At 40.8% G+C, this 14,435-nt stretch overlaps 1 protein-coding gene across 6 annotated transcripts in view; it reads right to left on the bottom strand.

Annotated features, from left to right (window-relative positions):
• The window catches only part of AKAP13 (A-kinase anchoring protein 13), a 341,772-nt gene that overhangs the window by 174,953 nt on the left and 152,384 nt on the right, over positions 1–14,435 (bottom strand). For all 6 annotated transcript variants that reach the window (XM_058542397.1, XM_058542391.1, XM_058542392.1 and 3 more), the window contains exon 5: positions 9,205–9,388. In XM_058542397.1, coding sequence (XP_058398380.1) covers positions 9,205–9,388 — 184 coding nt within the window. The remainder of the gene's footprint in view (positions 1–9,204; positions 9,389–14,435) is intronic.

Raw genomic sequence — 14,435 nt, 5'->3', positions numbered from 1 at the left:
GTTTCTAAGAACTTTACAAGTATGTTCTCATTTAATCCTAACAGATCTATGACATACATTTTATAGATGAGGAAACTGAGGCTCATAGATGATAAACAATAAGGATGCAGCCAAGCTTAGCTTGGCCATTTTTAAGGCCAAACAGTTGAATGCCTACAAAACATGTATGTGATCAACGATCAGGTGACTACAGAGGTTACCATCATACCAGTGAAGCAACATCACCAATTCAAGAAACACTGTTAAAATAAGGAGTATTCTCTAAGTGCTCTCTACATAATTTAAAGTGCAAATCTCCTTATATGCTTTTTATGCAGAAATTCTATGGGTCAGTTAAAGCATAAATGTGTATTTATTAAAAGAGTACAATGCTACAATAATTAGTGATTGTGAAAACTTTATGCTATGCACAAAAACAAGAGTTTTCAAATGGTTAAATTAATAAAGAAATAAGTTGACCGTTAATACGAATATTAAGAGAAAGTGCATTGGCTAGATAACTTCAGGAAGAACACTTGATCTTTTTTGAGCCAACAAATGTTTATAAAAATTTAAATGATACAGGAAGAATGACATGTATTAGATTATTAAAAAACTATAATTTTGATTAACTTTTTGTTAATTATCACTCACAACATTAAATAAACATTAAATAGAATAACTATTAAAAATTGTATATATCTCATTCCACTTAGGCCATGTGTCTGTCTCGCCAGGGAAAATTCTATTTATAAATTATTCACATCTTATAAAAAACAAATTAAAAGCAGAATGTCAACACTGCCACCTCAAAATTTTAGAAGGAAAAAATGGCCAAAATCATGTATAACAACTATGATAAATACTCCTCAATCCAGATATAAATGCATGAACAAATGTGTTAGAAAAAAATTAGGTATCCCAAACACATTTTTTTGCTAATTAAATGTCAAAACAACTGACTCTATTAAGAATACAGGCCGGCCCCGTGGCTTGGTGGTTAAGTGCGCGCGCTCCGATGCTGGTGGCCCAGGTTCGGATCCCGGGTACGCACCAAGGCACCACTTCTCTGTCCATCCTGAGGCCGAGTCCCACATACAGCAACTAGAAGGATGTGCAGCTATGACATACAACTATCTACTGGGGCTTTGGGGGGAAAAAATAAAATAAATAAAATCTTAAAAAAAAAAAAGAATACAATTCCTCATAGTTACGAGTGTATACGGACACTAAACATTTAAACAAAACCTTGTCAAAATAACCGTTTTTACAGTGCTTATCAATTTCAGCAGCTTTTAAAGCATTTTGAGATTCACCTAAACTAAGAATCCTAAGTACAAATCTCCTTCTAGAAAACATGTTCCTGAAACTTCCCTGAATTATAATTTTCTACAGCCCAACTAGTTAGAGACATTATTGATGTGCCAGTAGAAAATGAGTATGCTGTTTAATGAATCAAGGGCAATCTAGAAGCCGGTAATGCTGAGAAAATACTGTTCTTCCACTGTAAGGTCAATCTTTTAAAACAGAACTATTAAATTTAAATAAACATATAGAATTAGTTATATTTTATACTAGTTCCTATTTACTCTTGTATTACACAACTTCATTCTGTGCTGGTGATACTCAGCTTTGGCCAAATATTGATTTTAGCCAAAATGTTTATTCAACATGCCTATTTTTTTCCTTGCTTAAGAATCATTTTTATTTCTGTTAATAATAAATACAGGTAAAGTTTTCAAGTCATTCTCTCTATTGGTATGCCTTTAAGGAAACTTCAAAATTGATCAAATAAAAATAATGTGCAATGGTTACTAAAGGACTGTGTTTTTTAGAGGGTGGAAGGTGCCAAGTGATCTTTCCTTTTCTCACACACACATACCGTGTCCTAGACTCCAGGTTCAGGTTTCCTTTCACTTAGGTCTATAGTGAAGTCAGAAGTATTTTCAAAATCACATGCTGTTGCCACAGAGAATTTGTTCCCACAGGTTAAGCCTGTAACTTCACAACTCTGAGGCCTAAATATTACACAGTAGCAAAAACAAACATAGGTTGGGGCCATGTACATGCATACAGCAGGGAGAGAAAAGAAGCATACAGAAGGAAACACAAGACATATGGAATGGCTTTGTTATTACAACCAACTTCCAACACCAATCCCTCTTCTTAGAAAGTCCACAGCACTGTAAGAGTTCACAGGTTCCGGAGTTACAACCTGGTTGAAGTTACTGCTCTGTTACCTACCAGCTATGGCAATCGCCTCGTGAAATGAGGATAATATGCCCACCCCCAAAGGGTTGGGAAGAGGATAAAATATATGAGAATTTATGCAAAAGGCCTAGCACAAATACAATAAATGGTGACTAGTGTTATTGTTGTATAAATATAAATATTATCCTGCGAAGGTACATTTTGCAATTTTCCAGCATGTTGCCAGATAGGGCAATCCTGAGATTACTATTTGAATGGCTTAAAAAAATCTACGAAGGGCCGGCCCTGTGGCTTGGTGGTTAAGTGCGCGCGCTGCGACGTTGGTGGCCCGGGTTCGGATCCCGGGTGCGTATCGAGGCGCCGCTTCTCCGTCCATCCTGGGGCTGAGTCCCACATGCAGCAGCTGGAGGGATGTGCAGCTATGACATACAGCTATCTGCTGGGGCTTTGGGGGGAAAAAATAAAATAAATAAAATCTTTAAAAAAAAAAAAAAATCTACGAAAAGTCAAAATTCTTAAAATGCTTCAGTTGAAAATTTACAAAAAAAGTCACTGAAAACCAGATCTATGAAGCATCATAATCAAATTAGTTTGGTTAAAAGCCTGACAATGTTACCAAATACGCCTCCCCACAAAATTCTATCAATAATGTTTAAAAAAAACCTGAAGACAGGCTTGTGAATAACAGCAACTTACTAACTACATGGCCTTGGGCAAGCTATTGAGCTTCTCTGGCTCTATTTTCTCACCTGTAGAAGAACGCTGACTGTATCAACTACACCTTAGAGGGTCGCTGGGAGGTTTTAAATGAGAACACATGCAAAGCACCGATGCGGCAGGTACTCAATACTCAACAAATGTTAGTGCCCTCCCTCCTCTTTCTAGTTTTCACTCAGTTCTACCACCTTATCTTTACCGAAACAGAAAGACCCAGAGCACACAGGGAGGGAGGAGGGAAGGGAGGAGGGAGGGAGGGAGGGAGGACGGATGGACGGGACTTAGGCCAGAGAAATGTAAAGAAAAAAAAAATCCCGGTCTCTGGCTACTATTTTGAAGCTAAGTTTGTACATGTGTTTCATCTTTTCCCCTCCTAAGCAAAAGCAAAGGCTCCAAACTTGTTTTGCACCAGATGGGCACTGAGGACCCACTTGTCAAGTACTTGAAGAGGATCCTAAAAAGGCAATCACTATGTCAACAGAACATATTGCTCAATAGCACTTGGTTCCATTGTGAAATATGTACACTTGACTAGTTACTCTACCTCCTGACCCTGAACCCAGGTTTCAAGTGCAAATGTGTCAAAAGAAGGACTTGAGAACCTATAGACACAAACTCTGAGAGGGGCCAATATCACCCACTACAATAATAAACCACGACTGAGAGGTGGCGTTCGCCAGGCTGGGTCTGTGCTCTGCATATGCCATCTCAACCTGGACAGATCACTGGACTTGGAGCCTGAGCCCGGTTCTGTTACTTTTGTAGCCTTGTGACTTCGGGCAACTCACTCCACCTCTCTGGCCTCAGTTTCCTAGATTATAAAATAGGGATAACAATCCTACCCATTCATTAGGCTGTCATGAGAATCAAATTATAGAAAAACAGCTTGAGTGTAACCAACAATACTTTTAAACTATATGATGGATGGTGAAAATGTAAAGCTATTACACTGAGGATCTTGTTTTCCTCAGGAAAGGAGAGGCTAGGACTAAAAGGAAAGCTTATAACCCTTTCCTAACTAAGTGCTATTCATCCTGTGTCCCCGTGGCCTCTTCCTAAGTCTCACTCCTCCTGTCAAATTTCTGTAGAGGGAAGAATATGGGCTCCAGAATTCCATAGATGTGTGTGTAACAGTAGCTCTACCACTTTCTATAAAGCCTTGGGCTAGTTACTTTAGTTCTCTGAGCCTCCATATTTCATCTGTAAAACACAGATAATGCCTATTTCAGAGTTTGTCACAAGGTTGAAATGAAATATTATCTGTAATGTACCAACCATGATTTCTAGTGCATTGTAGGAATTCAACAAAGATTTATTGAACTGATACTGAAAATAAGAGGAAGTTAAGAGGACAAATACTTTTAAACTCACTCTTAGGGCAAATGAAGTATTTCAGCACTTTTATGTCAACACTCCAGAGTTGAAATTCTTAAAAGAAATTCTCTTCCTGTAAGGGTGGCAGTGTTGTAAATGATTCCTTATCAATCTAGAGTTCCAGGTTCCATCAACCCACAACCACCGACATCATAGCAGGTATCAGAGCCAAACGCATTTCTGTAAGTGTTATCTCTTACACTAGGGAATAACTTCAAACTCTTATCAAGGAGGGACATCCAAATGCTGCCTGAAAATACTTCAAGATTCTGGCAAAATTTCCCTAATGTATGAAAAACTGATATAGGCCTAGGAGGAAAGGGAAATTAAGGAAAGCACAATAGTAGATAACATTTATGTCAGTCACTGTGTTATGCCCTCTACGTGCATTCTTTCTTTTATTTCTCAAAGCAGCCCACAGTGATGATAGGCTTCTTACTCTTCCCATGTGACAAACAAAGCCCTGAGGCTTGGAGAGGTTAGGCGAATCACTCAAGAGCATACAGCTTCACAGAGGTAGACTATGGATTCAAAACTAGCCTGCCTCATTGCAATTCTCCCAACCTCTCCACTAACTTTTTTTTTTTATAATTTTATTTATTTATTTATTTTTCCCCCAAAGCCCCAGTAGATAGTTGTATGTCATAGTTGCACATCCTTCTAGTTGCTGTATGTGGGACATGGCCTCAGCATGGCCGGAGAAGCAGTGCATTGGTGCGTGCCCGGGATCCGAACCCGGGCCACCAGCATCAGAGTGCGAGCACTTAACCGCTAAGCCACGGGGCCGGCCTACTAACTTTAATTAATCACAATACATAACAAAAAAGAGACTCTAGGTAGACCCATCAACTGGCATTTGAGTTTCACTCGTAAACTATCATTTTACTGATTTTACGTCTATACAAGAAACTTTCACATAGAGCACCTTAGAGTTTAACAAAGTATCTGCACAAATCGCACCTGATTCTAACAACCTGGTGACATAGGCAAACGAGGTATAATTCATAAGAGATGAGACACATGAGACACAGAGTGGGTAGGGGACTTTTTCCAAGTCACACAGGCAACAAAGTGGGGAAGCTTAGATTTTAAATAAGCTCTTCATCCCTAAGCAATTCCACCCATACTATACCATCTCTCTTCAAGCTGAAATATTTATAGTCACTATATTTGCTCCAAGAAATAACCATAACCTGTGTGACAAACCCTGAATTTTAACACTGCATGTGTCAGGCACTTGGTTATCATTCCAGGAGGTAGACCTTATTATCCTTTTTTTAAAATCAGATGAAGAAATTGAGGCCTAGAGAGGAAAGTTTACTTAATGCTTCCAAAGTAGAGCTAAAAATGGCAGAGCCAAAATGCAAACTTAGGTTTGACTCCAAAGTTTGCACACTTAGCCATTACCTGGAACTGCCTCTTTTCTCAGCTCTCTCCCTCCCCTAAATGAGTGACCCAGGTCCTAAGACTTCCCATTTGTCATGTGGAGTGAGACACTGGACAGCATCTGGCTCTAACACCCTCTCACCAGATGACTCCAATGCAACACTCATCCAACGCCATCACTTCCCAGCAGTCACTCAACTAAGAGCCTCAAGATGTGGGTTCTCTCCCTACTCCCACCATCACTAATTATGGGACTTTGGGTGAGGTGTTCAACTAACTTCTCTTCAACATGGGGGAGCTGATTGTGCCTCTACTTCACAGGAGCAGGCCGAGGTGTTCTGGGTACACTTCTAGGGACAAGATTTCTCAGGCACTGGTGGCATTTTGTTTAAGGTGAATTTTCAGATCACAAATACATTCATATTCATAATGTAAGATCAAAATATAAATATAAAGAAAAAGAGCAATGAGTCAATAAAATCTCTCCCCTCCCTGTCACTGAACTAAGGGAAAGTTAACAATAATGGGTTGCAGAAAAGGGAAACTGTCAAAAAATGTCCAGAATAGTTGTTACTGTCTGGTGGGATTTAATACCAATTTCAAGAGTTCTCTAAAGACCTAGGTCTTATTTAGAGAATCCTTCTACCTCCAAACACAGCAGAATCAATTTTCACAAGGAAGTGACATAGTTTATCAAAATAATCCTTGGACACACGAACACAAAAAGAACTGGGACCCTAATCAGTGCAGTGTACCTCTCTCCCCCCAAAAAACCAAAGTGAGCAGCAAGGAATTAAAACAAGAAATTTATATTGGGAGAGATATAAAAGGAGTTAAATAAACTTGCCTTTTCAGTTAAGACTGGAATGTAAACAGTTATTTAATAAATGTAAAATGTATATAACCATATTTCAATTTCATATTAATTGAAAAAAGAGGATAAAAGAGAAAGTCCTATTGGAAAAATTTAATTTAAAAAGGAGGAGGGGTAACAACACCCAAATTAAAGATTTTAGTAAACTATTAGAAAAGTACTATCCTAATGGTGGAACAATTCTTAACTTTCCACAAAGCTCTTTGTGAATTTCACAACACAAACTCTTTCCTCAGAAACACATATACATAAACTATAATTTCAAAGGATACAGAACCATGATGTCTATTTTTGGGCCCCTTGTTAAGAATTCTAGGAGTGAAGGAGCTCTGGACAGCCTCTTAGGAGATTTGGCTTCTATTTCTCGCCCTGCCATCTTGTCACCCTAAGCCAGTGACTTTGCCTCTCTGGATCTCAGTTTCCTCACCTGTTAAAAATGATCTTTCCTGACTCATTATGGTTGAAATTCTAGCCAAGTCTACTAATATCACAGTAAGATTGAGGGATTTAGTAAAATCACCTCCTTACCATTTTCTGGATTGCTAATTATGATTCAGAGCACTTTTTCTAGGTTGCAGAACAATAACAGCCAAAAGAATCCAAGCCTAGGGCTAGATCTGCAGCAAGGTGCTCATACTCTCCTACTGTAGTCCTCCATTTGAAGATTTCTCAAACTTGGCTTTCCCTTACTACTGCCCTTCAAAAGGAGTAGCTTTCCCACATGTAACAGAGGTAGTACTATATAAAGCAAGGCAAAAAATATTCTCCAAGAATAAACACACTCTAGTTTTCTTAAAGCTGTGCTGCAATAACAGTCTTGTGACATCCTCAACCAAGCACATAATGAAGCTGTTGTAATCACTTTATTTCCCCATTTGGATGGCAGTCCTTAACCAACTCTGCTTCCCAGCAAAACTCGAAGATCAAATTTAGAGGAACTGCATTTGAACTTCACAACAGTTATACTGGTTAATTGTTTCAACTTCTGGAACCAGGCCTTTCTTCCTGAGGCCATGAGGCAAACAGCAGAAGGAATCCAATCACTGGCCAGATGGGAAGTGCAAAGGAATGGAACATACCGCTCTCTGGAATAATGTCACAGGAGAGCTCAAGTATCCACAGCTCATTTGAGAGGAAGAGTGCCCCTCCTACTGCCATTGTATCTGCAGCACTCATCAGAAAGCTTTCTGCAAAGAACCTTCTGTCTGGCTTGATTGGGAAAGTTATAAGTTTGGCAGGTAAAGCAAAAAACAAACTGTTTGTATAACAGTAAGTAGCATTACATTCTGAGATCTCTTCTTGGCCCTTCCAGACTACCTCTCCGCTGCCGCCCCCCCCCCCCCCGCCTCCAGCTAAAAATGATAAAAAATAAATGCAACTTGGGCTGGCCCTGTGGCTTAGCGGTGAAGTGCACATGCTCCGCTACTGGCGGCCCAGGTTCGGATCCCGGGCACGCACCGATGCACCGCTTCTCTGGCCATGCTGAGGCCGCGTCCCACATACAGCAACTAGAAGGATGTGCAACTATGACATACAACTATCTACTGGGGCTTTGGGGGGAAAAAAAAAAGGAGGAGGATTGGCAATAGATGTTAGCTCAGAGCCGGTGTTCCTCAGTAAAAAAAAAAAGAAACGAGGAGGATTAGCACGGATGTTAGCTCAGGGCTGATGTTCCTCACAAAAAAATAAACAAAAAAACAAAACAAAAAAATCAATGCAACTAAATTAAGTCTAACACAAGCACACTATCTGAGAATTTGGGAATACCGACTTAATTTACAAGGGCCCCTCAAGCGCTAAAGAACATAGATCCAATGGAGTTTACTCTTGTTCAGATTATCTGGTGGAAAAGACGATGATGAACATAAAACAACAAAAAATACATAAAACAAGAGAAACTATACTTGGAATTTCTGCCTTTTATAAATATTCCAGTGAAAAATGTTGGCTGTTGTAATGCATTTATTTCTCTATTTATACAAGAAAAAAGAAGAAAGAACTCTTCAAATGTTTTGACTAATAACCTTCCTTCAAAGGACTCTCTAAAGAGTCCGCATGTTTAACAATTGAACCCACAGACACAGACAGGATTTCCTACCGCACGTTTCCAAGACAACTCAGTTGCTTTTCACTGCTACTTATATGAAAAGACCATTGCTCTCAATTTTATTCACAGAAATTGCATTCAAAACAAAACTCAGTGGTTTAGCCTATTTTCCATATGCAATTATTATACTAATAAAGTATTCATTTTTAATTAATTCTTTCAAGTCTTAAAGACACACCAGAAAAAAAATATATGGCACAGAACAATTGTTTCCTCTTGTACTAAACTGGGATAAATTGGATACATTGGTAATGGAATGCTACTCCCACAGACGGGACCTACTCTGAGTTTTCAGTAAAATATTAAGAGGCAAGAAGCAGTGAAGGCAGGGAGGTAGTGCAGAGAAAATAGGAATATGACTTACGTTTGTCTCTCTCAGACAATGAAGTGGTTAGCAGGAGCAAGCTTGTTACAAACCTCCAGCAGAAGGCAAGGCACAGTTGAGGTTTTAATTCACGGAAAACTTACACTGAGATGCCAAGCGGGCGGTAATACTACGAATCAGGGGGGTGGGGCTGGTGGTGAGAGGAGGGAAATAGGGAGAATGAGCACTTACTCGGTTAGAAGCTGGTGCAGCTTGTGATAACCCCGCTCCAAGGCCAAGCTCACAGGTGTTGCTCCCTCCTGGTTGGGGATGCTGAGAGCTCCGCGGCCACCTGGCTTCTGCAACAGGAACCACGTCAACCTCAGCAGTCCCAGCCGCACAGCAAAATGCATCAATGTCTCCCGGGGGCCACCATCTGTAGATGGGGCAGAAAATGAAAATAAGTGAGGAGGAGAATGTGAAAACAGAAAAGAAACAAAAAGATAACCTAGGTAAACACCACTGCCTCCAAGTACCTAAGATTCTAAAGTTAAGCCACAATACACAACATGAACAATTTTATTGTGGCCGGGTAGAATCAGCTCTCAAGTAAAGACAAAACAATGCTAGAAAAAAGTATGAGAAGCAAAATCTCCAATAGGAGACAGTCCCACAAAGGAGAATCAAGTCATTTCTATATCCTGATTTAATACATTTATACAGGCAGATTTATAAGGGTGACTCCATGCTTATGTTCTTCTCCTTTAAAAAAAAAGAAGTGAATGCAGCCTCACAACATGGGGATCCAAGTGGAATAGCTGTTGGGGCTTAGATGGGTGTTATCAAAAAGGGTATAATTACTTAAAGAAAAAACAACACCCAGACAGGAGTTGGCTAGTTAAACACTAAAAACAGGTTCTGCTCGTTAAGCACACACAGGTCTTTTTATTCCCCCACATTAAGGACAATTCAAATTGCTGGCACTGCCAGCATTTGTTGTTGTTGTTTAATGAAAGAAAGAAATGCATCTCCAGGCATAATAAGAAAGACTAATTCTAAGATAATATACTAATAACTTCAGAAAGAAAAACATGTGCTTGGGCTTATTTCATTTGAAGTGAAGGCTCCTTCTTGGTATAGTGAGTCATTTGAAAGTGGTGGAATGAGGAAGGGCTTTGGAGTCAGATAAATCTGGGTTCAAATTTGGCATTTACCATCTGTATGACCGGGCATAATCCATTTAAGCTCTCTGGGCTTCACTTTCCTCATCGCCTCATTCCCAGTAACAAACGAGAGGAGGTGGGTGAAATGCTGATATGATGACGGCCTCCAGTAGGTACACATTAAATACCAGGTTCCTTCCCTTTCCCTGCTCTCTGTCCTCCTGGACTTCAAATTACACTCTCAGTTCACTAGCAACACGTTCTCTCTTCCTCAGGCATCTTCTCGTGCCCAACCTGTGATGACAGGAGCTAAGGCCACTGCAGGGTTGCAGTATACAGCCCCACAAGGCTGTGCATTACTGAACTCCAGGGAGCAGCACTCAGAGACTGGAATGTGAATGGTGCCCCGGAGGTGCGGCCTGCCTTCTTCCTCTCAGCTTAGCTAACATCTCTCGTTCTCCAAGGCTTCCCTCATGTCTCAATTTCTTAACTGAGCATTCGCTGACTTCTTGGACCCATGTTTTCTCCTTACACTGAAGTCCTCAATGCTTCTATATATGTGAATAGCCAATAAGAATGAACGCATTTTTGAACCCGTGATTTTAGACTGAACTGCATTGTTTTCTAATGTCACATGTGCATAAGTCTAGTCTCCCTACTGCCAAGGTAAACTTCCTTGGAAGCAAAAGCTATCTTTCATATTTTACATTTTCCCTTAGAACTTTGCATACTGACTAATTCAGGATTTACAGGGTGTTCAGCAAAGGCACATGGCTGGAAAGAAATCAACACCCTCGAAGAAACTACTGTATGTGTGGGTACAAATTTTAAAAATCAACACCTCAGAGCAGGTGGCAAGGCCAGATAAAAGGACAAAGAACCTTCAGAAAAGATCAAATATCACCACCTGACTTGTGCCTTACAGTTGTTCACAAGCACTCTGACATCCTTATCAAAAACGAAAAAGCCAGTAAGGCACCGATCAGGAACTATGTGATTTTTTAGAGACTGGTTAATTCTGGCCTTACCAGGTAACACATCCTCTTAAAGGAGTTTTCTCTACACCCCTACCCTTTCTGATCCCTTATTTGCTCTGAGTCAGTTCAGCATTTAAAAGTCGAGTTCCAACAAAAAGGCCATCCATCTGCTTAAAGCTGGCACCCTGATTCCGGCACCTGCGTCCTCCCTGAATCTCACTCTAAGATCCTCAGCAGCAAGTGCCACATCTGCTTTTAGGTCACCCCCTTCCTGAAATCAACAGAGTATAAGAAAAATAATACCTGGTGAGGACCTGCTAAGTGTCATACACTGGGCTACGTAGTTGTATTAACTTTTTTCATTCTCACAGTAACCCTATGATGTCTCATTATCCTCATTTTGCAGATGAAGACAGGTTAATAACTTGCCCACAGCAAGCATCAGCAATATTTGAAAATTCTTCTTTCTAGAGTCTAGAAACCATACCCTCTCCATTACTCCACCCTGTCTCTTTTTGTAAAAATTAAGCAATCATGCAAGCAAGCTAAGCTGTGGTTTAAAAAGCATCTTTTCATGTTTTCTTCCAATAATAAAAATTTTTACCCAGCTTATCTTCCATTATTGCTTTTGTTCCTTTTGTTTCACTTTAAACTCCAGAGCACCTAGAATTTAGGATCAGTCTCTGTTCTCTACTCTCTATATTTGTTTTTTGTTCCTCTCATGATTCTTTGTCTTTGTCCTCTGTACTCAGAGTCACTCAACTTTGTTTTTCAAATCACTAACTGCATTTCCTATGATGTCAATTGGGTCCTTTGTCCCCAATTTGAATTTAATTATGCTACGGGATTCTGGATGTCCTTGAATCATTTCAGCCCACTCCCTTTCCATCTTTGTCCTCACTGCGATGGCTTTTTTGCAGATGTAATTAAAGCTCCTAATCAGCTGATTTAATAAGGAAGATTATCCTGGACAATCTGGGTAGGCCTAACTCAATCAGTTGGAAGGCTTTAAAAGCAAGGCCGAGGTCTCCGCTGGAGAAAGAAGGAATCGAGTCTGCGGAGGACAGCTTCGGCCTGTCCTCGAAGAGCCCCATCGTGCTCAGGATCTCCCCCGTCGGACTGTCTGAGGATCCAGCTTTGTTTGGCTCATGCTGGCGGTTTGAGCTTGCCCATGATCTTCTGTTCTATTCTTGCCCTACAAATTCTGGACTTGCTTAGGCAGCCCCCACAATTGTGTAAGCATTCCCTATAATAAATCTTAATACATATTTCTCCTACCGGTTCTGATTCTCTGGTTGAACCCTGACTGACATATTCATTAAATCCATTTTTCTCCTTGTTGCTTCCTTTTCTAATTTCATAATAGGTCTGACTTCTTCAATCTTTTAAAGGACAAATGGAAAATCTCTTCTAAAGTTTTCTTTGGTTTCTTAAAGACAATTATACTCAGTCTTCCATCTGAATACTCATGATACTTTTCCATTTCCTTTACACTATAATGTTATTTCATTGGCCATATGTTGCTTAGCTGGTTTTCCTGTTTAACCATACTCAATTGGAAAAATGCTTCTACCCACAGAGAAGGTAGGAGAAAATGTCTTAAGTCCTGTTTGCTATCTCCTTCTATGCTGCAAGTTCCTCTCCCATACACGTTCCCTCAGATCTACAGAGGAAGGTGATGTGCCTGGTAGGCACTCAACTGTGATGAGGATGTTAGATATACGGCTGCATGTTTTCAAACTGTCAGATCTTCTAACTGAGCAAAGCGTTCTAAGTTCTGTGAACAATACAGTAATCAAAGACTACCTGTACTTTTCCCACCCTATCAATCCACCACACTCTCTGTTCACAGTACTCGACGAATCTATATCATGCGACTTCAAAATCACTATTCTGTACTGCCTCTTAAATAAACCTGATGTCCCACGTGATGCAGGAATTCTCACACCCCATAGGGAAGAAAACAAGAGGCCAGTGTGAGAATGGGCTTTTGGGAAAATGACACTTGTAACCTTGTGACAGAATCAAGGTTTGAGAGGCAACAAAACCTTTTGGAGCTAAGTACTGCCATTACTAGGAACTGCTTGTCTTGGAGTCAACAGATATTAATCCTCTGTCAAGAAAAAGATCCCTTAGAAGTCTTTTCAAACTTTATCATTTTCTTTTTTAGCAGCTATGATAGCTGAAAAAACACAAAAACACTAGTAAGTGTAGCTAAGGAAAAATTTCCCCCGAAAGCTATCACACAATCTGGAAGGGGTGTGGGAACTAAAACACCAAATGATTACGGCTGAGGTTCTATTGACCAGCATCAGTGATAAGGAACTGAGAATGCATAGGCTGTTTTTAGTGCAGTCTTTCTTAAACCTGTTTTATCCTTGTCTCCACCCAAATTTCTCTTTGTAGGGACAATTCCCACCCCCAAAGATGATTAGATCCTCTTTTCCTTTAGTTACACAATACCATGACTAAGTAAGAATGAAGACTTCCCCTAGCATGCTCCTCCTCCTGCTTGCTTCAGAGCAAGTCCTGGATGGGCCCACCCTCTGTTCCCTGACAGCTGGCTGACGGCTACCATACAGGATCTTTCAGGGGGAAAACCATCTTTTTGTGTGTGTGTGTGGAAGACCAGCCCTGAGCTAACATCCGATGCCAATCCTCCTCTTTTTGCTGAGGAAGACTGTCCCTGGGCTAACATCTGTGCCCATCTGCCTCCACTTTATATGGGATGCCGCCACAGCATGGCTTAACAAGCAGTGCGTCAGTGAGTGCCCGGGATCCGAACCGGCGAACCCCGGGCCATTGAAGCAGAGCACGCGCACCCAACCGCTTGTGCCACCGGGCCAGCCCAGGGGGAAAACCATCTTAATTCACCATTTCCCTAACCACTGAGGCACTGAAGAGCTGAGACAACTAAGTGAGCCCTGGTAACTCAGAGGGAAGAGATCCTTACCCCACTGTTCACCCCCCACCCAGATGAATCCTTACTACTCGCATTTAAGGCAGAACTAAAGCAAAAAGTACACTGCTGGGCCGGCCCCGTGGTGTGGTGGTTAAGTGCGCGTGCTCTGCTGCTGGCGGCCTGGGTTCAGATCCCGGGTGTGTACCGATGCACTGCTTGTTAGGCCATGCTGTGGCGGTGTCCCATATAAAGTGAAGGAAGATGGGCATGGATGTTAGCCCAGGGCCAGTCTTCCTCAGCAAAAAGAGGAGGATTGGCAGATGTTAGCTCAGAGCTGATCTTCCTCACACACACACAAAAAAAGTACAGCACAGAGGCTGCTTTATGTAACTAGGAATTAAAGAACACGTGGAAGAACCAAAATGGACAAACTCCTTGATC

The sequence above is a fragment of the Diceros bicornis genome, chromosome 5 (assembly GCF_020826845.1).
Source record: "Diceros bicornis minor isolate mBicDic1 chromosome 5, mDicBic1.mat.cur, whole genome shotgun sequence".
Lineage (NCBI taxonomy): Eukaryota > Metazoa > Chordata > Mammalia > Perissodactyla > Rhinocerotidae > Diceros > Diceros bicornis.
Note: the sequence above shows the minus strand (reverse complement) of the source record. Positions and strands in the feature narration are given on the sequence as shown.